Source organism: Eptatretus burgeri, chromosome 21 (assembly GCF_056783735.1).
Source record: "Eptatretus burgeri isolate ZD-2024b chromosome 21, Ebu_testis_v1, whole genome shotgun sequence".
Classification (NCBI taxonomy): domain Eukaryota; kingdom Metazoa; phylum Chordata; class Myxini; order Myxiniformes; family Myxinidae; genus Eptatretus; species Eptatretus burgeri.
This window is the reverse complement of record NC_140981.1, coordinates 1,198,869-1,225,231: the sequence shown is the minus strand read 5'-3', so window position 1 is coordinate 1,225,231 and position 26,363 is coordinate 1,198,869. Positions and strand designations below refer to the sequence as shown.

The following is a 26,363-nucleotide window of genomic DNA, read 5'->3' as shown; positions in this document are numbered from 1 at the left end:
CTGGTGTCCAGTTGTTGCCCCACTTTTTCCAGCATGAGCTCCCGGACATCGTCAGCCGACTATTCCAAAATTTTCAAAAGAAACAAATACTCCTAAAATTATTCATTTAACATAATTTATTAATACAACATAAGTTCACATTGGAAGCAGCGTGCTGCTGTGTTGACATCATAGATTGTGGAGCATGAAAGTTGAAGACACTGAAACATTTTATCATTGTTATTTAATTCCGATTGTAATCCTGACAAGAAAACAAAGGAAGCTCACTGTAACGTACAGTTCACTTCAAAAAGCTCAAATGTACATCGGCGAAAGTTCAAAACCTCAAACCATAACACGTGACGTGTCGAAGAGCATTCCGCCGGGTGCACACGTGGGTGTCAGACAATCATTCTTCTCTTTGTACATACTCCTGATATGGCACCCCAGATGATTATATGTATATATATATATATATATATATATATATATACATATATATATATATATATATATATATATATATGTATACCAGAGTTATAGATCAAAACAACCGCAAAGCTCCTGCAGTCTCTCTTGCACCAGGCACTCGTATCTCAACGATTCCGATACAAAAGCTTCATTGGTCCATTTTAAAGTCGCTCGTCCTCACAAACAGCATGTGTGTTGTGGGCAACGCGCGTCCGGTCATGGGTCAGGTGAAAGGGCAAGTCCGTGTCGTCCGTCTCGACGTGCGCTTCATCGATGTACCCCGAAAGGGAATGAGAGGCCTGTCGATCCGGCGAGAGGAGCAACTCGACGGTTTTTTTCCACTCCTCAAAGCAAATGGAGGAACTCTGTGGGGAGGAGGTTGAAACGGGGGGGGAGGGGTGGGTATTGATAGGAGAGGTCAAAAGCAAGGTAATCACGAGGCTTAAACCCCCTTCAATGACGTCATGAAGTGTTAATGTAAAGCTAAAACTACAATACTGACTCAAAATTCCTGGTTAAAAAAAAACAACCACAAACAAACAAATGTAAAAACAACCAATATTCTCTCAACATTTTACATCGACAAGGATACAAGTCACCTGGTGTCGTCACATAATGTGTCATCAAGTCACCTGGTATCGTCATGTCATGACTACTTCCGATAGCTGTGCTCCAAGAACATGCAAGCACACTTTAACAGCGACAACATGCGTGAGCTCGGGAAGTGAGGAGGTCAAATCGCTTCGCAGATCATCTGTCTGGTTGTGTGTGATCATCAGACACCAAACTAACACTGACGATATCCCCACCCGTTGAAACAACTCCATCGTCTTTCGTATCGAAATAAAATGACCCCCAAACATATCCCACAATTCCTTGCGGTGAACGTGCCAGGACGTAATTAGGTCTGGGGACGTAAGCTCAAATGTCTTGAGTCAGAAAGTATTCAACCCCTTTGTTACGACGCTCCAAATGGAGCTCAGGTGCATCCAATATCCTTTGATCATCCTTGAGATGTCTCTACACCTTGATTGGAGTCCACCTGTGGCCAATTAAATTGATTGGACACGATTTAGAGAGAAGCACACCTTTCTAGATGAGGTCCCACAGTTGACAGTGCATGCCAGAGCAGAAACTCTACCATGAAGTCCAAAGAACTGTCCGTAGAACTCCGAGACAGAATAGTGAGGAGGTATAGATCTGGGGAAGGTTAAAAAGAGTTCCCAAGAGCACAATGACCTCCATCATTCGGAAATGGAAAGAATACGGAACTTCCCAGACCCTTCCGAGAGCTGGCCATCTGATCAAACTGAGCAACTGCGCAAGAAGCGGATCAAGAACCCAATGACCACTCTGACAGAACTAGAGTTCCTCGGCTGAGATGGGAGAACCTGCCGGAAGGACAACAGTCTCTGCAGCCATTCAGAGAGTGTGGTTCCCCATCTGGGGGGAGGGGGAGGGGATTAGGGACCCTGCCACACTTAGCCTTCTCAGATGGCGTGTGAGCAACCTCTTGGATCACGGAGTCATCCGTGGCTCTTCAGCTTCCGGGTCAAAGGTCGGGAAGGGGTCTGAGAGAGACCACCCGTGACCCAGCGACGTATCCGAAACAATATATAAATAAACAAAAAGGCCACAAAGACGTCCGAGCACACAGATTAGGTTGGCCAAGCATTTATAAACAAAGAAAAGGCAAGTCAACAGATTCCGCAAGGCCTTACGTTCTCCAAAGACATTCTGTCCTTGTCTTTGCCGAGGTAGTGAGATTTCCAAAATCGCAGTGAGCTCTGGAACTTCCCGAGTATAGATCCCGGCTTGTTCTGTGCATATTCCTTTTCTCGCAGGGCGTTCAGGTATACCGGAAGCTCACCTTTACGCGACGCCAGCATGAGGAATGTGAGGCCGGTGTTGAGATAACTCACGTCCTCCTGTTCACCGCACGCAACAACAATTGCAAATGCTGTGAAAACGGGAGTTTGGGGAGGGCTGGGGAGGGATAAAATCACTCTATCGTGTCGGTCACAACCAGGGGAACCAATCGGGCCGTAGTACAGATCACGGCTCAACTCTGAATGAAGGTTACCCCGATGGCGACGAAGACGAGCGACCGAGAGTCTCCTCCAGGAGAGCTAACCTTTGTGAGAACCTCCACTCGGACAATTTCAATGAGCCTGGTGAGGAAGGACAGTTGGTTGTCGATGCTCGCCATGAACGTGAGCAGTCGGCAGGAGGTCATCACATCGAGCACTGCACACAAGCGGCACATCCGACGATGGGGACAAGACGACACGATTGCCCAATTTGCATCAACATTCGACTACGTTGTTGGGAAGTGGCAATCCAAAATCCTTTAAATCGTCTTCAAAACCGAAGTTGTGCACTTCACCTTTAAAATCGTCCGTCTTGCCCAGGAAGCGTTCAAGAGAGAGTGCCACGCAGTGGACGAACATGTTGGACTCCACCAAGGAACTGTTCACCTGTTGCATGAACACGCCAAACTGCAAGCACGAGTGAAAAGTACCGTTTGTATGTGTAGCAGTGTTTAAAATACACCACCGTGCATGTACGAGGAGGGCAAGTAAACTCTCAACCGTTCCTTCGATCAACGGGTACAAACAAATACACCAGCAATCCATCCATCCTCCATCGGGACCACACTCTGGCGGAGCGTTGGTGCTGCCTGAGGAGTCTCCTTGGCTGGTGGACTCAATCCTGGACGGGTCGCCACTCCGACACACGATACCAGCAAGCTGGCACTCATTTTTGCCGACCTCGGAAGGATGACGGGCAGAGTCAACCCCACCTGGTATTAATTCAACAGCTGAGTGGGATTTGAACGCAGGATCCGAGGATCCCAAGCCCATCAGCAATTAACCAACCAAAACAATACGAACGACGCGAATGAGTAAGAATTCAGAAGATCAAGGTCACGGATGAATAAAGCAACACATCACCACCGTGGCATCATTCGCCCCTGTTGGACTTAGACCGAAACTTATGGATTTGATCTCGATTTTCGTGTCTGTGTGTGCGTCCGCAACCGTATCTCGGATATGTGTGGACCGAGGTTGTTTGTACTTGGCACAAAGACAACACATGATGGTATACATACACAAGTGATTTGTTTTCGACATCAGATCCAAGATGGCCGACTGGGGGCCATCACTTCATTGTTTTTTCAAGATCAGATCCAAGATGGCGGACCGGCGGGCATCACGTCATTGTTTTTTCAAGATCAGATCCAAGATGGCGGACCGGCGGGCATCACGTCATTGTTTTTTTTCGAGATTAGATCCAATATGGCCGACTGGTGGAAATCACGTCATTGTTTTTTTGAGATCAGATCCAAGATGGCGGACCTGCAGCCATCACGTCATTGTTTTTTCGAGATTAGATCCAATATGGCCGACTGGCGGCCATCACGTCATTGTTTTTTCGAGATTAGATCCAATATGGCCGACTGGTGACTATCACGTCATTGTTTTTTTGAGATCAGATCCAAGATGGCGGACCTGCAGCCATCACGTCATTGTTTTTTCGAGATTAGATCCAATATGGCCGACTGGCGGCCATCACGTCATTGTTTTTTCGAGATTAGATCCAAGATGGCCGACTGGTGACTATCATGTCATTGTTTTTTCGAGATTAGATCCAATATGGCCGACTGGCGGCCATCACGTCATTGTTTTTTCGAGATTAGATCCAAGATGGCGGACCGGCGGGCATCACGTCATTGTTTTTTTTCGAGATTAGATCCAATATGGCCAACTGGTGGAAATCACGTCATTGTTTTTTTGAGATCAGATCCAAGATGGCGGACCTGCAGCCATCACGTCATTGTTTTTTCGAGATTAGATCCAAGATGGTGGACCGGCGGGCATCACGTCATTGTTTTTTTTCGAGATTAGATCCAATATGGCCAACTGGTGGAAATCACGTCATTGTTTTTTCGAGATTAGATCCAATATAGGCAACTGGCAACCATCACGTCATTGTTTTTTCGCGATCAGATCCAAGATAGCCAACCGGTGGTCATTTTTGATGTAAAAAAACCAGATGTTGAGAACGTCCTCAACCATTTGTTCGACAAGCATGGTCCGATTTTGTTCAAGCTTGGTACAAGCACAGTGCATGATGGCGTACACGTGCGTCTCACTTTATTTTGCAATCTGATCAAAGATGGCCGACTGGCGGCCATTTTAGCTGTCCATAAACATGGGCCAGCCGTTTAACTTCGTACAGAGAGATTACGAAAACAACAAGGGCTGTGACGTTTTATGTCTTTTTTACTTATTATTATGATTTGTCTCCAAAGTCAATGCTCGTGGAAGAGTTAGAACACTTAACAGATCAGGATGCAATAGAACAAAAGGATCAGCACTCGCGATGGAGAGACAGAGAGAGACAGAGAGGAGAAACACCAACAGCAGGGTTGAAGGACAAACTCGAGGGAGACGTGGACAAATGAGGGAGGTGGGGAGAAAAAAAAATGGTGGGGCAGGATGTACGAGGTGGACAAGGTGGATACAGAAGCAAACTCTCAGGAAGGAACAACTGTAAATTTGGAAGGAGGTGGGCTTGGGGGTGAGAGCGGGTTAACGGGGAATGAAAAGATATCGGTTTTCGATCTGACGTTCCGATTAATGGATGCATGCAAATGTTCTCTTCCGATAATAAAGGAGGACACGGTCATGATTGAAATGGTCAACTACAACTGGTGTGCAGGTATAAAAGCAGATTGACAGTGAACGCACGCCTCACCCTCTCTTCCGTGGCTACGCACGTGTCGAACTTCCGGAAGGCTTCCACGTTGAACTTCATGAGCTTGCCGAGCAGGTTGAAGTTGATGTGCCTCGTGTAGGATTCGTTGTTGACGATGCAAGAGACGATGTGCTGAGTGTGCACGGGAAAAGGGAGAGGGAGGAAGTACAGAGAAACTACTTCATCACAAAACGTGGCACGATGAACGAGTGTGTCGATGTTTTTTAACGAGCTACTGAATTGAAACACTCGTCCGCTTTGACGTTCTCGTCTTTATGATCAAACACTGACTCCAAGTGAGAGCAAAGGACAAACTGAAGAATGGTAAAATCACACCGCCTGAAAGCTACCAAAATGGCAGTTCCGTGGACGTCGCGCGTACCTCCAGCAATCCCACATTCAGCAGAAATATCTGGTCCACAAAAGAGGTTTCTTCCCCGAGGAAGCTCTCCACAGCTTGAGTCAACCAAGACCTGTCAGGGGTGTAACAGCACTGTACCGTGAAGTGTAAGTTGGGTGCGTGACAAACCTGAAGCTTTCACCTGATAGGCAACACTTCTGCTGGAAAATCTCTCATGAGGGCAGATTGGTGGAGGGATGGGGAGAGGGGGAGCAAGATGAGAGAGGGAGCAGGGGAAAGTACTGGTGGAGAATGTGCAGCCTTATTTATTTATTTATTTTCCTGACATGACTCCAGCAGACTCACCTTCAACCCCAACCTCCTCCACATCCTCCGACTCAACCGAACTCACCTTCAACCCCAACATCCTCCGACTCAACCGAACTCACCTTCAACCCCAACCTCCACCACATCCTCCGACTCAACCGAACTCACCTTCAACCCCAACATCCTCCGACTCAACCGAACTCACCTTCAACCCCAACCTCCACCACATCCTCAGACTCAACCGAACTCACCTTCAACCCCAACCCCCTCCACATCCTCCGACTCAACCAAACTCACCTTCAACCCCAACCTTCTCCACATCCTCCGACTCAACCAAACTCATCTTCAACCCCAACCTCCTCCACATCATCCGCCACTTCTCTTCTTGTCTGTCTTCCCCAAACCCACCCTCACTCGGTTCTCACCATTCCTCACTTCCCCCATCATGTCCCTACATTCCATCCTCATTTATAAAAAACAAAAAATTCCTTTTTCAAAGAAACCCCCATTGGACACAAATGAAAAGGATCTTCCAACTTAGACCTGTTTCTCTTTTACCTTTAATTTCCAAGATTTGAGAACGTGCTCTTGCCAATTAGCTTCTGGAGTACGTACACCCGGATTCCCTTTTAGAATCCTTTCAGTCTGAGTTACGTAGCACTGAGACTGCCCATCTGAAGGTCTCAGAGGACCAAGTATCGTTAGACTCCTTCATGCTTCTGGCCCGAGAAGTTGTTTTTGACACAGACGACGACACTTGACAATCAGGTCAGGTCAGGTATGGGAGCATGTGCCAGAACAGCGCTTCGCTGCGTCCACTTTCCGCCGATACTCCAGGGGCCTTCGTCTGGCCTTCCCCCAGGCAGATGCCAGGCCCATCCCCATCTCCTTGAGATGATGGTCAACCTGCTGCAACCACGAGGCACGTGGTCGGCCCATTGGCCTCCTCCACTCACGAGACTCCCTCGCTGAGAGAATCTGGTGAGCAGGATCAGCGTCAGGAAAACGAGCCACGAAAACGAAAACGAAAAAAACATACAGCCGCAACTGACGCTCACGGACCATACAGGTAACAAATCTCATCCGAGTCTCTCTTAGCAACCGCTCGTTGGACACAAAATCAGACCAGCGATAGCCAAGGATTCTCCGAAGAGACCCGGTACCAAAGGAATTAAGTCTCCGTCTCAGATCCTTGGTCAGAGTCCAAGTCTCGCATCCATAGAGCAAGACTGGAAGTACCAAGGATCTGAAGACTTGGACTTTCGTCCTCCCGCACAGGTACCGGCAGCGCCACACCCCATGATCCAGTGAATCCATGACTCCCCAGGCCCGACCCAGACGTCTATTGACCTCTGACTCGCAGCCAGCAGAGACATGAATATCACTGCCAAGGTAAGTCAATCTCTCCACGACCTCAACATCCTCACCACAAACAGACACAGACAGGACAGCAGCATCCAAGATGTCATTGAAAGCCTGGATCTTAGTTTTGACCCAAGAAACCCGTAATCCCAGCGGCTCCGACTCCTCATTCAGCACCTCGAGGGCCCCCAAGAGGATGTCTAAAGTCTCCGCAAGGATGACTGCATCATCTGCGAAATCAAGGTCCGAGATCTTGCCATTCCCAAACGATGCACCGCAGCTTGATCTTTCCAACATCCTCCCTAAAATCCAGTCCATACAAGTGCTGAAAAGTGTGGGGGCCAGTGCACACCCCTGGCGAACTCCAGTAATAACTGTAAATAAGTCAGAGATGGTACCACCACACTTCACAGCACTCTCAGTACCAGAGTGGAGTTCAAACATCATATCAATCAGTTTTGGTGGCACCCCACGAAGACCAAGAATCCTCCAGAGGACATCCCGATTCACTGAATCGAACGCTTTACAGAGATCAACATCGGCTGCAAGCAGCCCCTGCCGAAACTCTCGTCTGCGTTCGGTGAGGACACGAAGAGCAAGGATACGGTCAATCGTTGACCTCTTTGGTGTAAAGCCTGACTGCTCTGGACGCTGGTGCTCAAGCAGATGGTGGCGAACCCTATCAAGAATTGACAATCACCGGTCCCGTTATTCAATTCTTTAAATATTTTATTAGATTGTACAGCAGATCCACTGCAAACAATGCCAGCTACCAATTGTCCAAAAGACCCACTTCACGTACCAGTCAGTGCTCCAGTAGGATCCAATGTTAATCCATTCTTGCTCGACATCCACTTGGTGTACAGTTTTATGGGATTTCAACACCAGCTTTCATTGTCATACTGATGATATCCAGAACGACTGTCCATTTAACCTGATGAAGTACTTACTCACTTCCACAACTTAAAAATCTTGTCACTCAGAAATCAAAAATCGGTTGTCCATGAACGCTCCCAAGACAGACAAGCTGGACCCTGGCCGCTCATCCGTCCTTAATAAGCTTCAACCACAGACTAAAACTACAGGATCACTGAATGATGTCTGCCTCCACAGTGTCAAATTTAAATCACTTAAATTTGATTTAATCACTCCAAATATTAAAAAATAAATAGGACACTCATCGAAGTCGCGATGTCGACAGATCTGCCTCCACCTGCATTATTATTATTATTATTGAAGGCTTTTATGTTTAAAAAAAACAACAAAAAAAGGCTGCCAAACCACGTGACCGATGACGTCATTACCCCCCCCCCCACCATACAATTTTGCCCGAGATAAACCTCAAAAATTCTCATACTGATAGGACAAAGCGTTCGACGTATGTAATTGTGACGTCATAACGAAGCCACCTATGACCTCATCAAAAAAAAAAAATCACACTTCCCATCTGGGGAATCCATCACTTGTGCCAAGTTTTAATTTTTTCCCACGGAGCGCTTTCAGAGATAACAGCGGTCCAAAGGTTTTCCTTTCTTCCAACATGGCCGACAAGTTCGCTCACTTCCAACAACAGTGCGAACACAAAGTGTTCACCTTCGCAACAATCGGAGACATCGTCTGCTGATCAAGTCGACCTGACATCCGCACTCGAATCCTGAGCTCACCTGAAAAGAAAACCCGGTGACTCGTTCTTCATCACCTCGATCACTTTCTTCAGGAGGCCTTTGTCCCCTCGACAAACGAGCGTCCTGAAAATAAACATCACAACGCAACAAAGGCCAGCAACAATAACATGATAAAACACTCTCAACGTCATTGTCATGTCAGTCCTGACCATTAAAGTGGTCAGTTTGTCGACAATCACTACTCGTCAAGGAGGATTAGAGTGGTCAGTATATCGACAAGCACAACAACATCATTCCCTCACGAAGAGCCTTTGGGAGCTCTTCGGAGCTTTTGGGAGCTCTTCGGAGCTTTCGCTGAGCTTTTTGGGGAACGGATAAATGGCCGCAAGCTTCTGTATGAACACTACTCCTTGTGTTTATATCTGCGTATGACATCCAACGAACCTGCGATACTCCGATTAGGAAAGCCCTAACGGTAGATAAGCGCTTGCTGTGGCTTGCTGCCGTTATAATGATGTTGAGTCGCCATGGTGAATGCTTTACCTGTCAACGTCTTTGAGAGCCTTGGGTTCACGGATGTTGGCACGAGCAGCGATCGTGCTGATCTCGGAAAGTTCGTCCTTGTTTAACAGCAAGTACTTGTTCCTGACACACAAACACAGAATGCGAGAGCCTGGAATCAGTAAAAACAGCCGACTCCCTCGGTGCAATAATATTGTTACATGGAAGGAGGAGGGTATCCACAGCCCAACCGGCCCAAAATTTGCCACCGGTTCGCCCGGACCCGCGACCCCGGATGCCCGTCCTTACTCGTGACGGTCAATGAGGACGTGCAGCAGACGTAGAAACTGGATTTTCAGCGCCACCTCCTGGTGAACAAACATTACAAAAAACATGTGACGTACACGTCATCCTTCGGTTATAAAAAAAAAAACGAGGTAGCAAGTCACGTGTCCGGAGATCAGTGCTCCTGGAAGGGCGAGACGACAGGAGGTTAAGGGCAAACTCACGAACAATAGAGCAAAAGGTGAAGACAGATGTAAAACACAATGAGGAAGAAGAGGAACAAGCTGGCGGGGTGAACGCAACTCGACAGGAAGCACACGGAGTAAATGCAGCGAAGCGGACAAAAGGGGAAGTTGAGTGCGAATTGAAAGGACAACCGAACGATGAGGGATGGATGGAGGGCGGCCATCTTTAAAAACACAAACACGAGGCCTGCAGCTCACCCGGTTTAACCTACAGTTGGGGAATGGTGGCGGTAGTGCAGATTTCCTCCACGGAAGCTCATCAAACAGGTCGCTCAGTCCCGGGATGAGTTGGAATTGTGAAAGCAGCTTGTGAACCTGTCACGCGCGACACAATGTACACGACCATTGAGGAAGGACGTCGGAAACGTGCGTGCACGACGTGCAGGGCGAACACGGAGAGTCACGGCGACACGGCACGACCGTGCTCTTCTGGAAGTACCCGGTCCTGATGCTTGCCGGTGAGGAGCACGATGAGCATGGACAACATCTCCTTCTTGCAAATCAACTCGTACATTGTTCGCATGGACCGCGGCAACGTGTAACGCACATGTCCCTCAAACGGATACACCAGCTCTGTCGAGAGAGAGAGAGAGAGAGAGAGAGAGAGAGAGAGAGAGAGAGAGAGAGAGAGAGAGAGAGAGAGAGAGAGAGAGAGAGAGAGAGAGAGAGAGAGAGAGAGAGAGAGAGAGAGAGAGAGAGAGAGAGAGAGAGAGAGAGAGAGAGAGAGAGAGAGAGAGAGAGAGAGAGAGAGAGAGAGAGAGAGAGAGAGAGAGAGAGAGAGAGAGAGAGAGAGAGAGAGAGAGAGAGAGAGAGAGAGAGAGAGAGAGAGAGAGAGAGAAAGCAATGTCACAGGGAAGTGAAAAAAACAAACCCGACACCGCACAGATAAATAAACAGACCGATGACCTCGGTTGGTATGCTTTACATCCCCATCTGTATCGATGCTTCTTCATGCCAGGAACCCTGGAACCCCTACAGACTCAAACACCACACGCTGTTGTCCAATGTCTACAAATATCCTTGTCATTCTTGGAAAAAGTACACTGACATCTGCAGATGTTCTTGTCTTTAAGTGTGATGCATGTACAAGTTCAGACGTGAGACCTCGATAACTGTCCAACGATTAAAAACAAAAGTCATGAATACTCAGCAGAGGAACCAGTCCATTGTGCTTCGATGATGTGAAGGGCAGCACTTTCTGGAGTGGAACATTAGAGGTCACCTCAACCCTGAGGGCATTAAAGAGCAAACCACAAAGTGTGGAATGGCTCACTTTGTAACCTTAACCAGGCACATTACCCACCAAACGTCTTTTGATTTTTTTTTTTTCCCAACGATACAGCAGCGATCATGTTGATTGTCCTGCAACCAGCTTGCTTCCCGGAAGCTGCGGATCCAAATCTTTAATTGTGCTTCTTTCTCCTGGATTTGAACCCACAACCTCTCGGCTTTCAATGAGACGTGCTCACCGCAATAATGGAGGTTAAACGTGGAGATAATAATAATAATAATAATAATAATATTTCAAGCAAATTATAATCGTTTAAACCTGCAAACACATTGAGGCACGAGGTCAACAGTGCCCCCCCCCCATTCGGCATCATTTGGTGGATGATTAATAACTAATAGGTGCCTGCGTAAATTCCACAACAAGTAAAATGTGACTTCAACAGCCCCTGGTTACTAGTTAATGATGCGAAGGTAAATAGTTGACGGCGGTTGGCGTGACGACATTAGTTCGAATAAAACTGGTCACTCCGTAACGTTACGGAGTGACATTGCTTCACTAATTCCCAGAATTCACCGAAATCCCAGCATTTCCTGTTTCTCAAAGTGATGCTGATCATCAAACTGCCTTTCAAGGTTGAACAAGGAATTACGAAAGAAGACGTAAAATGGACTTAAAGGGCGAGCCCACGTACGGTTACAACTATAATAGCCGCCAGTCTACCAGTCCGCCATCTTTGATCAGATCACAAAATCAGGTGAGTATGACCAACACGATATGTCGCACGATATCCCAAACGATGATGGATGGATTCGGAGTTATACCGACGTTCGATTCACGATCTGGTGAGACGCGTCCCACGGAAATCCCGTGGGACGTGACATCCTCGAGTGATTGCGAGAAGCCCAATTGTGATAACTGATCCTAAATCTGTACGGGTTGAGATTAGAGATTGTAAAAACAGTAAGATACTGGTAGGATGCTTTTATAGGGCTCCGGGTGTGAAGGAAGAGGAGGAAGGAGGAGGACATGAAGAATTCAAAAGGGCACGTGGTAAGGGAAGAGTATTTCTTTTGGGGGATTTTAACTTGCCAGGGATAGATTGGGTCCAGGAACAGGGAAAGGGAAGAGCAGATGAGGATTTCCTTGTTTTATTCCAGGATTGCTTTTTAACCCAGTTTGTGGATAAGCCCACGAGGGGGGAGTACAGTGTTAGACCTCCTTTTAAGTAAAGATCCCAATATGGTGGAGGAGGTGGAGGTTGGGTTTGTGCAAAGATTCTGTTGAGGGTTAGAGTTCAGGATAGTAGGGTAAGGCTATTAGATTTCAGGAAGGCAAACTTTGAGGGTATGAGGAGAGAGTTGAGTAATGTAGATTGGGAGACTCCAACAACAGGACAATCAGCATCAGAGAAATGGGAAACCTGAAAGGACCAAATGTGTGGAGTGCAGAGTAAGTACATTCCAATGAGGTGTAAAACTAGAAACATAAAGAGACCAGGGTGGTTGATCAGCGAGATCAGGAATACTATTCAGGAGAAGCAGAAGGCATTTATTAGGTTTAAAATATCAGGAATGGAGTTAGATTTATTTCACTATCGGAGTAAACAGGGGCAAGTTAAGAAAATAACTCGATAAGCCAAAAGAGAGCATGAGAAGGAAATGGGCTAAGAATATTAAACATAATAACAAGGCTCTCTTTGAGTATATCAGGGGAAAAGAACAGGTCAGGACCAGTGTGGGCCCATTGAGGAATAGCACCAGGAGGGTGGTTCGTGATGAACGTGAGATGGCAGGCTTATTAAACAGGTATTTTTCTTCAACTTTTACACAAGAACAGTCAGGAGAATTGCCAATAGCTGAGAGTATTTATCAAGGAGGTGAGGAAGGGATTTTACAGAAGATCCAGGTTGGAGTGGAGGAAGTAAAGGTAATCTAAGAGGAGATAAGACTCCGGGTCCAGATAATATGCACCTGAGAATGTCGATGGAGGTGGCTGAGCAGGTAAGCGAGATGTTAACGGATATTTTCAACAGCTCACCAGGGTCTTGGAAAAAGTACACTGACATCTGCAGATGTTGTTGTCTTTACGTGTGATACATTGACAGGTACCGGAGGATTGAAGAGTAGCAAATGTAACACCATTATTTAAGAAAGGATCCAGAGAAGAATTGGGAAACCATAGACCTGCTAGTTTGACTTCAGTTGTGGGGAAGGTGTTGGAGATATTAATTAAAGACCACATGAGGAACCATTTAAACTAATACAAACTAATTAATGGTAGTCAGCATGGGTTTACCAATGGAAGTTCTTGTTTCACAAATCTTGTCGAGTTCTCTGAAGCAGTGTCTGAGTGTATGAGGGAAAGGCCGTGGATATAGTATATCTAGACTTTAATAAGGCATTTAATAAGGTACCACATCGGAGGTTGTTAACCAAAGTGAGGGTTTGTGGAGTGACTGGTCAGTGGTCAGGAAGCAAAGAGTGGCTGTGAGTGGGAGGATGTAAGTCGTGGGGTACCTCAGGGATCAGTACTTGGAGCATTACCATTCGTTATTTACATCAATGAAATGGATAATGGGGTAAAGAGTAAGCTTTCCAAATTTGCAGATGAAACAAAGCTTGGAGGTGAGGTTGGATATCAGAGGGGGTGGTGATCAGATTCAGGAAAGTAATGATACTTGCATAGATTGGGTAAAAGATTGGCAGATGGAATTTAACCTGAGCAAGTGAAAGGTGTTGGGGATGGGAAAGAACAATGAAAATAGAGATTACAGGATGTAAGGGGTAATTTTGGAGCGTGTCACACAGGAGAGGGATCTGGTGGTGGTCATAGATACAGGAGGTCAGCGGGTAGCACAGTGCCAGGGAGCTATAGGTAAAGCAAATCGGGTGTTCGGCTGTATAAGGAGGGGGATCAATTATATAAATCAAGAGAGGTGGTGTTAACATTGTACAGGAATTTAGTGAGGGCCACATCTAGAATATCGTGTGCAGTTCTGGTCACCACAATTCAGGAAGGACAGAGATGCCATAGAGAGGGTTCAGCACAGGGCTACTAGATTGATTTCGGGCCGAGATAGACTCAGCGACGAGGAGCGGCTGAAGGAGACAGGGCTTTACACACTGGAAAGGAGGCGGTTATGAGGAGATATGAAAGGTAGAGATAAAATAACAACAGATGAATCATTGAACAGAGTAGATTGTAATAGGACCAGGGGCCATAGTTTGAGAGTAAAGAAGAGGGGAGTTAAGACGGTAGTAAGGTAGGGGTCTTTCACTCAGAGAGTAGTTAAAGCATGGAATGGCCTCCCTGGAAAAGCAGTGGCAGCAGAAAAAGTATATAAGTTTAAATTAGAATTAGATAGGTACCTGGAAGGGATGGAGATAGAGGGAGTTGGGGATGTTGATAAGACTTTAAGGTAGTTTGAGTATTGATGGGTGATTGTGCATGGAGTGCTGTTGGTGGGGTCTTGTTAAGGGGGGTTGTGTGGTTGATGTGTGTTTTTAACCAAGCCCATGCCCCCTCCCCTGAGGGGAAGAAAAAAAAAAGTACAAAAAAAAACAAACAAACAAACAAAAAACTTTTTTTTTCATGAATTAAAAGTTTTTTTTCGCATTTTCTTCCTTGCATCTTGCGTGGGTGGATGAGTGTGGTGTTCGTGCAGGCACGATGGGCTGAATGGCCTCCGCCTATGTTGGATTTCCTTGTTGTTATATATTAATTATCTTCTTCTCGATGCACAAATTGATCGCTAAAAAATTAAATAACGACAAATAATTTAATTCACAATCTCCGCGAGATTCTGTCGTCTCCACCGTACGGAGGATGAAAAAGCGATTTACTTGGGGAAACAATTTGTGATGACAACGTTGTCGGTGCTGAACAACTTGGTTAACATTACGCGAGTTATGAGAGGAACATCAACACCGATCCTGGCAACACACTCACAAGCACACCTTTCAAAAGGGGGGGGAAAAAAAATAATTAAATATTAAAAAAAATAATAATTTCCAGCTCAGCTCTTTTTAACAAATGCATATCCGCCCAACATTCAATCAAGTCAACGCACACTGAACAATCAGAATTGTTTAGCTCATTGTTCTGTGCCATTGTCACGACTCGGCCTTGCCATTCGGCGTGACGCCCAATGCCACGAGCGTTTCCAGGGATGGCATTTCATCGGCCTGCAGGACCGTCAATGGGTTTGATGATTTCTGTGTGGCCAACTCGCAAAGGCGTTTCACAAAACCAGGGATGTTCAGGAGTGCAGCTGCACACCGCGGCACAGGAAACACCGAGCGAACGTCAGCTGAAAGACAACACCATCAACATGATTTTTTGGCCGACTTCGACCCTTGGAATTGTCGGGCCACATTAAAAACAGGTATTCTGCCCGGCATTAAAAGGGATAAAACAGGCCAATGGTGACGGCACGCATGTCAACAACCGACCAACTCGGCATCTCGGGTCTGAAAAGAGAGAGAGAGAGAGAGAGAAAGCAGACGGTGTGTGTCTTTTATTGGTGTGTACTCACACTGGTTGAGGTCGACAGGACTTGGGCCCGCATACCGGTGCAGCTGCTCGTTTTGAGCCAAGGACGTGCGATCGCCATCATCGGAGGACTCCACCTCCATGACCATGACGAAGACAGCACGACAGAAGTTCACAAACCGGTGCTGGTCCAACTTGGACACAAGACGTACCAAGTCTGGTACCTCCTCGAGAAGCACCATCTCCTGATTGTGAAAATGAGGGCCTCGCATCAACGAACTGGGTCGGGAAAAGTATTAATGCATGGGAATATGGGGACGAATCAGAGGGACGCGTCTAACTCTCAGATAACCCGTACGACAACCTCACCCGGAAGTGGAGTCAGAAACGGCAAGACAGGAGCAGGTGCAAATCGATTGGGCCAAGTTTATCACGAGACGTGCGGTTGCCCAGAACGACGGCAGTGATGACCGGGTACCAAGACGTCCCGCTTTGATTGGTCACCTTGACCTTCACCCTGACCCATGAGGTTTTAAAAATTATTATTCATTATTAAATTTAATTTAGAATGGGATTAAGTTGAATTCAAATCAAATGGAAGACCAAATGGGTGAAGTCCTGCATTGGAGTCATCAGAAGGAACCCGAACAAGCAAAAAAAACAAACAAAGATGAAGTCATCAGGAGGAACCTGGGTAGGATTCTCATTTCAGCTGATGCTCCTCTACCCTCAAACCCATACAAACACAGCCAAGTGAGCGTTTAAAAATAAATAAAAAAACATCAAAAAATTAAATAATTCTGCCTCAAGTTTCCCCTCGATCTCTCCAGCTGTTCTGGAGAAGATTTTCAGAAGATTTAAGAGTAAATCAAATATGGCTGCCAAACCATGTGACCTATGACATCATATGTGTGAACCTTTTGTCCCTCATGGATAGGCGGTCACACGGGTGAAGTTCCGCCTCGATATGTTCAGCCACTTACAGAGGAGAAGATTTTCGAAGGTTTTTTTTTTTTTGAAATATCATCATAATTATATAACAATTGTGATGAAAACATTATACGTGAGTAGTCGCACCGATGGTGAAGATTTCGTCTCAATCCGACAAGCGGTTGGGATCCGGGTCAGGAAGCTGACCGATTGAGTCAGTCCCAATGAGTCGAGAAATCTTTTGCTGAAGTGCCACGTCAGGTGAGAGAGGTACCCACACCTCGGCAAACTGGTATGATGACAGATGAAGTCACCACATATGAGGAAGAGAGAGAGTTTGGATGAGAGGAGAGAAGTTGGTCCATGTTTTCGGATGGTGAGGTGTAAATGGAGTCATCACTGTTTGGTTGACGGTTCAGTGCACATATAAACATGAGGTGGGAGTGGAGGGGAAGCCGTAGTCAGAGGTATTCCTGGGGGTGTGGGGGAGAGAGGGCAGTGCATGGAGAGTGAGGAATGGAGTCTTTGATGAAGAGAGCAACTCCTCCAGCAGGACGAGGCTCAGGTCTGTCATACCGGAGGAGGGAGTAACCAGGGAGAGATACTAGGGAGTCAGAGACATCTTGAAGGAGGAAGGTTTCTGTTAAGCAGATTATGTCTGATTCTGTTTCTGTTCTGTTCACAAGCAGATTCTGTTAAGCAGATTTTTGTTGTATTTTTTTTAATTTATATTTTAAGACATGAAACATGAAGATAGTTGAGAGGGATAGAAGGAGGGTGGAGGGAAAAAGGGGAGAAAATATAAACTGATGGTAATAAGGAGAAAATACAACAAGGCCGAACTCAAGTTACTCAGCAACGCATTAAAATGCATCAAGTCAATCTTTACCAAACCAATCCGGTTGATAGTCTTCAGAAAACCAAGCAAAACAACTCACCCTCTTTGCACACAAAACAACCACCATGACGGCAGTTGCTTGCAGGTAAGCGTGCTTCTCGGAGAGCAAAGAGAACAGGAACATGACGAAGTCGGACCTCTCGGAGAGCCGCCGTGCCACACCATCCGTCTGCAGGCACGCAGGTGAACGCTCGCTCCAAAATCTCACACCTTTACGAACCGATGTAACATGAGATGCCAGCCCGACCAACATAATTCATCGACACCTCACAATGTAAAACAGCAAGCTACAGGTGTACATCAACGTAAAACAGCAAGCTACAGGTGTAAATCCACGTAAAACAGCAAGCTTCAGGTGTAAATCCATGTAAAATAGTAAGCTACAGGTGTAAATCCACGTAAAACAGCAAGCTACAGGTGTAAATCCACATAACACAGCAAGCTGCAGGTGTAAATCCACGTAAAACAGCAAGCTACAGGTGTAAATCCACGTAAAACAGCAAGCTACAGGTGTAAATCCACGTAAAACAGCAAGCTTCAGGTGTAAATCCACGTAAAACAGCAAGCTACAGGTGTAAATCCACGTAAAACAGCAAGCTACAGGTGTAAATCCACGTAAAACAGCAAGCTACAGGTGTAAATCCACGTAAAACAGCAAGCTACAGGTGTAAATCCACGTAAAACAGCAAGCTACAGGTGTAAATCCACGTAAAACAGCAAGCTACAGGTGTAAATCCACGTAAAACAGCAAGCGACAGGTGTAAATCCATGTAAAACAGCAAGCGACAGGTGTAAATCCACATAACACAGCAAGCTGCAGGTGTAAATCTACGTAAAATAGTAAGCTACAGGTGTAAATCTCCGTAAAATAGTAAGCTACAGGTGTAAATCCACGTAAAATAGTAAGCTACAGGTGTAAATCTACGTAAAACAGCAAGCTACAGGTGTAAATCCACGTAAAACAGCACGCTACAGGTGTAAATCTACGTAAAATAGTAAGCTACAGGTGTAAATCCACGTAAAACAGCAAGCTACAGGTGTAAATCTACGTAAAACAGCAAGCTACAGGTGTAAATCCACGTAAAATAGTAAGCTACAGGTGTAAATCTACGTAAAATAGTAAGCTACAGGTGTAAATCCACGTAAAATAGTAAGCTCCAGGTGTAAATCCACGTAAAATAGTAAGCTCCAGGTGTAAATCCACGTAAAATAGTAAGCTACAGGTGTAAATCCACGTAAAATAGTAAGCTCCAGGTGTAAATCCACGTAAAATAGTAAGCTCCAGGTGTAAATCCACGTAAAATAGTAAGCTCCAGGTGTAAATCCATGTAAAACAGCAAGCGACAGGTGTAAATCCACATAACACAGCAAGCTGCAGGTGTAAATCTACGTAAAATAGTAAGCTACAGGTGTAAATCTCCGTAAAATAGTAAGCTACAGGTGTAAATCCACGTAAAATAGTAAGCTACAGGTGTACATCTACGTAAAACAGCAAGCTACAGGTGTAAATCCACGTAAAACAGCACGCTACAGGTGTAAATCTACGTAAAACAGCAAGCTACAGGTGTAAATCCACGTAAAATAGTAAGCTACAGGTGTAAATCCACGTAAAATAGTAAGCTACAGGTGTAAATCCACGTAAAACAGCAAGCTACAGGTGTAAATCCACGTAAAACAGCACGCTACAGGTGTAAATCCACGTAAAACAGCAAGCTACAGGTGTAAATCCACGTAAAATAGTAAGCTACAGGTGTAAATCCACGTAAAATAGTAAGCTACAGGTGTAAATCCACGTAAAATAGTAAGCTCCAGGTGTAAATCCACGTAAAATAGTAAGCTACAGGTGTAAATCCACGTAAAATAGTAAGCTACAGGTGTAAATCCACGTAAAATAGTAAGCTACAGGTGTAAATCCACGCTGTTACGGTTCTCTCCAATGTCGTCATGTTGTTTACAAATTTGATTCCATTGTCTTTTTACATCCTTTCTCACTCGAGTTTCATCAACAACATCCTTTGTGTTGTGAAATCCTTCCATTCGAAAGTCCGCTTGGCCGGTGATGCAGCCACACGAAGAGTGCAATCAGTGTTTGAACAGTTCACGGGTTCCCAATTGGTCGAAGCAAGGTTACGTGCTTTCATCCGATGGAAAAAAAAACGTGTTTGTGCATGTCGAGATGAATCAGGAAATTGTGCGAACGAGGTGTTTTTAAATGAATCATGTTCCAGGTAAATTAAACGAGGTATTGAACACGTCTGTTCGCCCAGAAACCCAACGTGACCCAGGGTGAAACCTTCGGATTATTTAATGTCACAAAACGTTCTGAGCATTTATTTATTTTTGTAAGCAACGTCGAGGCTCGTGGAGGAGCTAGAACATAGAACAAATAAGGACGTAACAGAAACAAAGTAACAGTGGAATGAGGGACAAAATAGAGGGAGACTTGGACAAGTTAGTAATGTGGGAAAGAATGAGGGCTTGTGGGTGGACAAGATGGACACGGCCACAAATTCTCAAGAAGGAAGAAGTGAAAACTTGAAAAGAGATGGGGTCTTGGGGACGGTTAATGGGGGGGGGGCAGACGCTGTGGATGAAAGCTTTGTTTGAGGTTAGTCGCTCAGGTGTGCCAAGGAAAGACTTTGCAGACAAGATGGACACGGCCACAAATTCTCAAGAAGGAAGAAGTGAAAACTTGAAAAGAGATGGGGTCTTGGGGACGGTTAATGGGGGGGGGCAGACGCTGTGGATGAAAGCTTTGTTTGAGGTTAGTCGCTCAGGTGTGCCAAGGAAAGACTTTGCAGGACGGAGGATGTCCTGTCGGAAACTGGATTTGGAGGCCAGCTTGGAAATGGATACAAGAATAAACAAAAAACATCCACAACTTTTTTTGAACTATCTTGCTGTAGGTGGAAATCGTTGTTGACCCCATCTCTCAATGGTGAAGAATCACTTCGGAAATTAAAAAATTATTGAATCCAGATCCGGATTCGGATGTTCAACAACATCAAATCAATTAATTTGTCCTTGTCCCACACCCAACCTGTCCACTATGTTTCGTCTGAATCCGTCCAAAAGTTTTTGAGATATCGAGTTATAAATAAAAATTTTTAGCCTCATCACTCAATGGTGAAGAATCATTTAAAAATTTCATCAAAGGTTAATTAAAAAAAACTCCAGCATCCGGATCCTCGTCCGAATCCTGACCAAAAAAAGTGTGTTGCTCTCCTTGGCCGGTCACCCACGAACAAACAAAAAAATTCAGAACGATTGCTTCGAAAGTGTCGACAAAAATTGTGTGACAAACAGACAAACAAACGGACAGACAGATGATGTAGACCAACATACTTAGTCAAATACTTCCGCCAAGTAACCGACAGACAGGAGTGAAAACATGACCCCCCGTTGCCCTTCGGTGGTGGAGCTTACACAACGTACATCGATGCAGGCACAGTGCAGCATCTCCAAGGCAGTTTTCGTCAAATAATCTTGCACTGAAAAAACAAAACAAATAAATCAACAAATAAAACTTGTCAGATATTTAAAAATTCAAACAATTGAATAATTTCAATGTCAAAATTAATGAAAAACTAACAAATACGACAACTTATGACGAAGAGAATGCATTTCTTTATCGAGTGGAGTCGTGTTATAATAATTTTAAAAAACAAGAAACACTGTTGCGCCGGGGGAGGGTCTCGGGGGGGTGTTTGGCTTGACCACGTGGGTAAACACAGTTGGCCTTGAGCTGTCGAGGTAAGTACTCCCAGATGGGACGGTTTCCCACACATCTTCCAGCATTTCGATATCCCCCCAGTGGCGAGAAAGAAGGTGTCTCCACATAACTATAAGTGAGGACCACGCAAGCATTTCAATGCAAAAATGAACACAACAATAACTAGAAAGCATCTCAAAAGGCAAAGCACATCGGCAACCAGCTTCGTACTCAAACTACACTTGACGAAAACGAGAGTTAAAAAAAAAAAATTGTACATTTTATTAATTTTATGTTCTCCACAATCTCATAATAAAGGTTTGTTGAAGATTTGAGGACAAAAGCTCAATTGATAAAAACCTGGACATACACACTGGTACAACCTGGACATACACACTGTATCTCAATGGTGAACAAGGATTTTGAGGTTCAGGTTCGAGGTCGTCTCTTTTGCAAGTCTTCGAAAATGTTCCAAACGTTTAGAAAATAAAATTGAGCAAAGTCAAAACATAAAGCGAGGTCGAGCAATAATTATAGGGAGTTCACTTGATTCCTCGAGGCCTGGTGTTGTCTTAATGGTTAAGATGGCTGGCTTAAGGTCTTCGCGTCTTGAGTTTGAGCCCCTGTTCAAACCCATTGAAATAACACCAGGTGGGTTGACTTGTCCTGTCAATCCTGCTGAGGTCAGCAAAATGGCCACCAGCTTTCTGGTGTAATAAGCCGTTCAAGTTTCCTGCATCGGAGTGGCAACCTGCCTGGGAGTGTAATCCTCAGCCAAATGTAACTTCCTTGGTCGCCCTCTGTGCCTCATGGTGTGAAAGGAATGGTTATTTGTTCACTTGATTCCTCTGCAGTGACTCAGAAGATTTTAATTATTTATTTATTTTAAATCCAAAATTTTACTGTTCATTAATATCAAATTAAAATTCCACTCTGGGTTTTATAATTTGCCAAAACAGTCATATCCATGAAATATGACATTTGGTGCAAGAACTCCATTAAACGAGTTGTCTTTAATCAAGGAACTCTCAAAGGTAAATGAACATGACGTCATCAACAACCAATCATTAACAGCATGCCCAACATGAGCTGCAATGCTACTTTACTGTCTTGGTGGAGTTTCACGTGCGGAAGCAGTGAAGGCCTCATTATGATCTCCACAACGAGCTGGAAAGCACAACCACAGTTAGCAAACAGCAACATCTAAATCGCGAATAAATAAATAAAAAGAACAAATAAATCGAGCCCGAGAGAGATCCCAACCTCGACACCGCCAAACATGTCGAAGATATCAGAGTTGACCAACTTGGTATGTTGTGAAGGATCACCATCTGCGGGTGCCGCATCCATTCCTTTTGCATCGAGCAAGTCGTGCAGTTCCTGTGGAATGTCGCAGCGGCGTGAGTGGCCACCTGGTCACACCTTGCTGAGCACTACGTCACTAAAAATTAACTAAAACTGAAATCATCATTCAGGTAAGATAACACGCTGGATTAACTGAAGTGTCAACCCTGAAATTATACAACAGATGGGATCAACAAAGCTTTGATCAAACGATGGTAACCGGCTGATGTTTTGGGCGTTAACCCCCTGTTTGGGCAAAATGGTGAGATGGGATAACTCATAAGGGAGAAGGTTGATGGGGCTGCACCATAGCTGCTTCAGGGATAAGGATTATTGTGGGGTGAGAATGACTCAGTTTTACTTCTCATCAGAGAGGATTACAGGAGTCACAAGTCGAAGTCAATGGAACTTGGAAAAAAGTGGGAAAACAAGGAGACAACCAAGAAACAAAAAGGGGAGAAGAAAAAGAGATGTTAAAAAGGAGAGAAAGAGAGAAGAGGTGAGAAAACAAAGGAGAGATAAAAGACAAAATAAAACAAGAAAAAGTCAAGTGAGAAAAACAAATGAAAAGCGCTCATTAATCTCATGGGGAGCTGTCATCCCAAATCAGAAGATTACATTTTGCTCTTTCTGTTTGACCGTCCGTGGTGGTGAGATGGAGGCAAATTCTGGAGACCGTCACGTGACTGAATGAATGGGGAAGACTGAAGTGTCGAGTGATTGACTTGGAGAGATCTGTGTCGTTGGGTCACACATCAATGAAGTATAAACCCGTCACATTGTACTTGAATTGCAAACCTCACTCAACGCCTTCTTTTGCAAGCATTTCACATTCCGCAGGAGCGTTGAGCATTTTCATGAACTACAAATCAAATAATATTTCCCAGCAAAATGACCGCCTCCCCCTCATCGCACCCCCATTCCCTCCCTGAATGAAAACACAGAATGACAACGGTCAGACAGGATTAATTACTTTGAGGGTGTTCGTGCATGCGCGGTAATTGAAGTTGTAAGGTTCGCTGTTCTTGTGCAAATGGTGCAGCAGCTGCGGAATGTTGTGCCATCTTTTCCTGTCCGTCAGTGAGCACACACCTTCTGGAAACTGGAGGAAATAGCAGTATATGATTATATATATATTTATATATATATATATATATATATATATATATATATATATATATATATATATATATATATATATATATATATATATATATGAGTACGTAGAAACAAATCAAGAAATTATCTCTTTTTCTTAGACCATAACATCTGTGTGATATCGACTTCTACATCCATACTAATAAATGTCAGTGTGTGTGTGTGTGTGTGTGTGTGTGTGTGTGTGTGTGTGTGTGTGTGTGTGTGTGTGTGTGTGTGTGTGCGTCCACCATAACTCCAAAACCATGAAACCGAACAGCCTGAAACTTTGCAAGCAGACCAAGAAAACTCCAAGGAAGTGCAAGACTGAAGTTTGGGTTAATTAAAACACCCCTTTCGAAGATCATTAACGGCCTTATTTAATGATCTCCTTCATCAGGTGATCCTCAGCCGCCTCGCTTTCTGGGGTCTTCAGCCGTTTCCTTGGTAACCTTGCTGGGGGGGGGGGGTCTGAAGCCGCCATGATTTTTGGCCTGCTGAACCCCCATGGCTTGACTTGGAACAGGCCGCAACGATTTGTTAACGATAAGTTTTTTTTGTCACTTTCCTCACTCATATTATCAAATGCCTGTTCATCATAGCTACGAATCGCTGTGTACATCACTTTTTGTAAGTACTATAGCTTTCAAATTAGGAGCTTGCAGCGATTTCATGCATAAAATGATACAATTTTGAACGATCTACTCTCATGGGCTAATTAAAGTATATAATACAAGGAAATCAGACACAGGTGGAGAAACATGTAGGGATTGTTCGGTGATGGCAATACTGTAAGCTTCTCTCTAAACCAACCTCATCCCTATCTTGTTTAAAAACTTTTTTAAACTGTCGTTTGTCATCCCCACATTGGTTTTTTTTTTAATTTTGCATCAGTTTTTTAATTCACTTGTTTCTGTAATTTTTTTTTAATAAGGTTTAATAACAGAATGGTATGAAGCTCAGAGGATACCCAATGTTGGAGCAAAAGTGCCAAGAGATCTTCGTCAGCAATGTCAAACACTGGACGTCTTACGTTAAGTAACCCTGACTCAGTATCTTGTAGCTCTGTCTTGATGCTCATTTCTCAAAGAACTCCATGGTATTCATAGACTACATACCCCACACAGTCTTGAGAAGTACTTGATGGGAGCCAATTATTTTGTTTTTCTTAATTTTTTTAAAGAATTTTTGATGCAATATGACTGCCAGACCACGTGACCAATGACGTCATCTTCATCAAGCCAAATTCCCCACGGGGTAGTTGGATCAATTCGTTAAATTTCGCATTGATCGGTTCAAGCGGTTTCTCTTACGACGAAGATTTTCAAAGACTTTTCCCCTTCTTTCCAATACGGTTGCCAGACCACGTGACGCACGATGGTCATTTTAATAAAAAAAAATTCGATTCCAATTTCAAGTCAATGGGATGAAAACTGAGGATTTCAGAAATTTAGCCTTTGTTGACCCTTTGGCCTAAGTTGACCTCAAAAATAGTTGGTTGTTGAATTCAGTGACTTAATAATGCAAATCGCCTTTTAAATTGCTCGTCAATCGGATGAAAATTGAAGATTTTTAGAAAATTGGCCGATGTTGACCTCAAAAGAGTGACCGCTGTATCACATTGCCATGTACCCTGCATCGCGAGCCTCTGATAAATTGAACAATGACCACTCCACTCGATGCAGTATGTCAAAAACGAAAAGGAACACCGAATGTCAGTTCAAATATTTATTCAATATTCAGTTTGAGTGGTTAATCCCCCCACCCCCGTTCAGGCTGTTCCGTCCGATGCCAGATTCGCCGATGTAGCGAATCTGCCGCCGAGAAACGGCGACTCGAGAAGGTTCTTGATCACGTGGTTCGCTTTTCACCAAAACACTGTGACTGTCAGGAGAGCTCGTGATCACGTGCGTCCCGTGTGAAATACTGGTTCCTCACTATGATTTTATTTTCATAAACATAACGCTGAAAAACGAGGGATTTCAAGAGGAATTATATTTCTGCTGATATTATTTGACGTCCATAACGTGCACGATATTGAGGGGGAAATGCGTAGAGGCCCCGCCCCCATCAGGCTGATTGACAGTCGTACAGTCCCGCCCCCATCAGGCTGATTGACAGTCGTACAGCCCCGCCCCCATCAGGCTGATTGACAGTCGTACAGCCCCGCCCCCATCAGCTTGATTGACAGTCAAACAGCCCCGCCCACCCCTCAGATCCCTATTTATTATTTAATAAAGGAATATGGTTTTTCGTCCGTTTCGTGGAATCCTTTCAAGAGATTAAAATCACACAATACCGAAGGATGATGTCTGAGGTAAAACCCTGTCCGATGGTGTCCCGGAATCATCGCCGTTGATCGAGGTAAAAGATCCGAACCTGGGCGAGGCCAGTGATCCTCGTCTTGCCTCGCCTCGCACCGTCCACACGTAACAGCACGTTAGCACAACCTCGGGGTGCCGGAGATGGCGTCCCGTCCGAGCTTCCCAGGACGTGTGAACGACGAACCACCCGCCTCGCCTTCCCTGCCGTGGCCATTTTGCTGAGACGTGAAAATCGCCACAGGAAACGTGTTTCAGTAATTCTGTTTATCCTTTTTCACAAACACAACTGATCGAGCTCGTCTGAAACGTCTTTTGCTTTTTATATTATTTTTCCATTAAGATAAACTTGATAACGCGCCTCCCGATCCGCCGTCGTAAATATTGTCATCATTCTTCTTCT

The 26,363-nt window shown here is 44.8% G+C and overlaps 3 protein-coding genes across 9 annotated transcripts in view; 1 reads left to right on the top strand and 2 right to left on the bottom strand.

Annotated features, from left to right (window-relative positions):
- Positions 1–26,363, top strand: part of LOC147008124 (uncharacterized) — a 35,237-nt gene that overhangs the window by 6,251 nt on the left and 2,623 nt on the right. The window lies entirely within an intron of this gene.
- LOC147008125 (short transient receptor potential channel 4-associated protein-like) lies at positions 209–26,363 on the bottom strand. 7 transcript variants are annotated; one of them, XM_085865609.1, is made up of 19 exons: positions 26,019–26,357; positions 23,476–23,604; positions 22,422–22,538; positions 22,265–22,325; positions 20,882–20,937; positions 17,487–17,615; positions 15,662–15,863; positions 15,257–15,436; positions 10,336–10,469; positions 10,095–10,211; positions 9,676–9,734; positions 9,409–9,510; positions 8,905–8,988; positions 5,594–5,684; positions 5,212–5,343; positions 2,837–2,948; positions 2,585–2,697; positions 2,172–2,378; positions 209–815 (listed from the first exon to the last, which is right to left on the bottom strand). In XM_085865609.1, exons 1-19 carry the CDS (start codon positions 26,175–26,177, stop codon positions 612–614), a joined length of 2,388 nt encoding a protein of 795 aa, XP_085721735.1. In that variant the 5' UTR covers positions 26,178–26,357; the 3' UTR covers positions 209–611. The 7 variants fall into 7 exon arrangements, with proteins under 7 accessions (XP_085721735.1, XP_085721737.1, XP_085721738.1 ...); XM_085865611.1 differs by having other exon boundaries at positions 15,257–15,397; positions 26,019–26,356; XM_085865612.1 differs by having other exon boundaries at positions 25,939–26,160.
- On the bottom strand, positions 5,681–8,898 carry LOC147008126 (uncharacterized). The gene is made up of 2 exons (XM_085865623.1): positions 6,001–8,898; positions 5,681–5,963 (listed from the first exon to the last, which is right to left on the bottom strand). The coding sequence occupies exon 1, from the start codon at positions 7,685–7,687 to the stop codon at positions 6,653–6,655; it is 1,035 nt and encodes a 344-aa protein (XP_085721749.1). The 5' UTR covers positions 7,688–8,898; the 3' UTR covers positions 5,681–5,963; positions 6,001–6,652.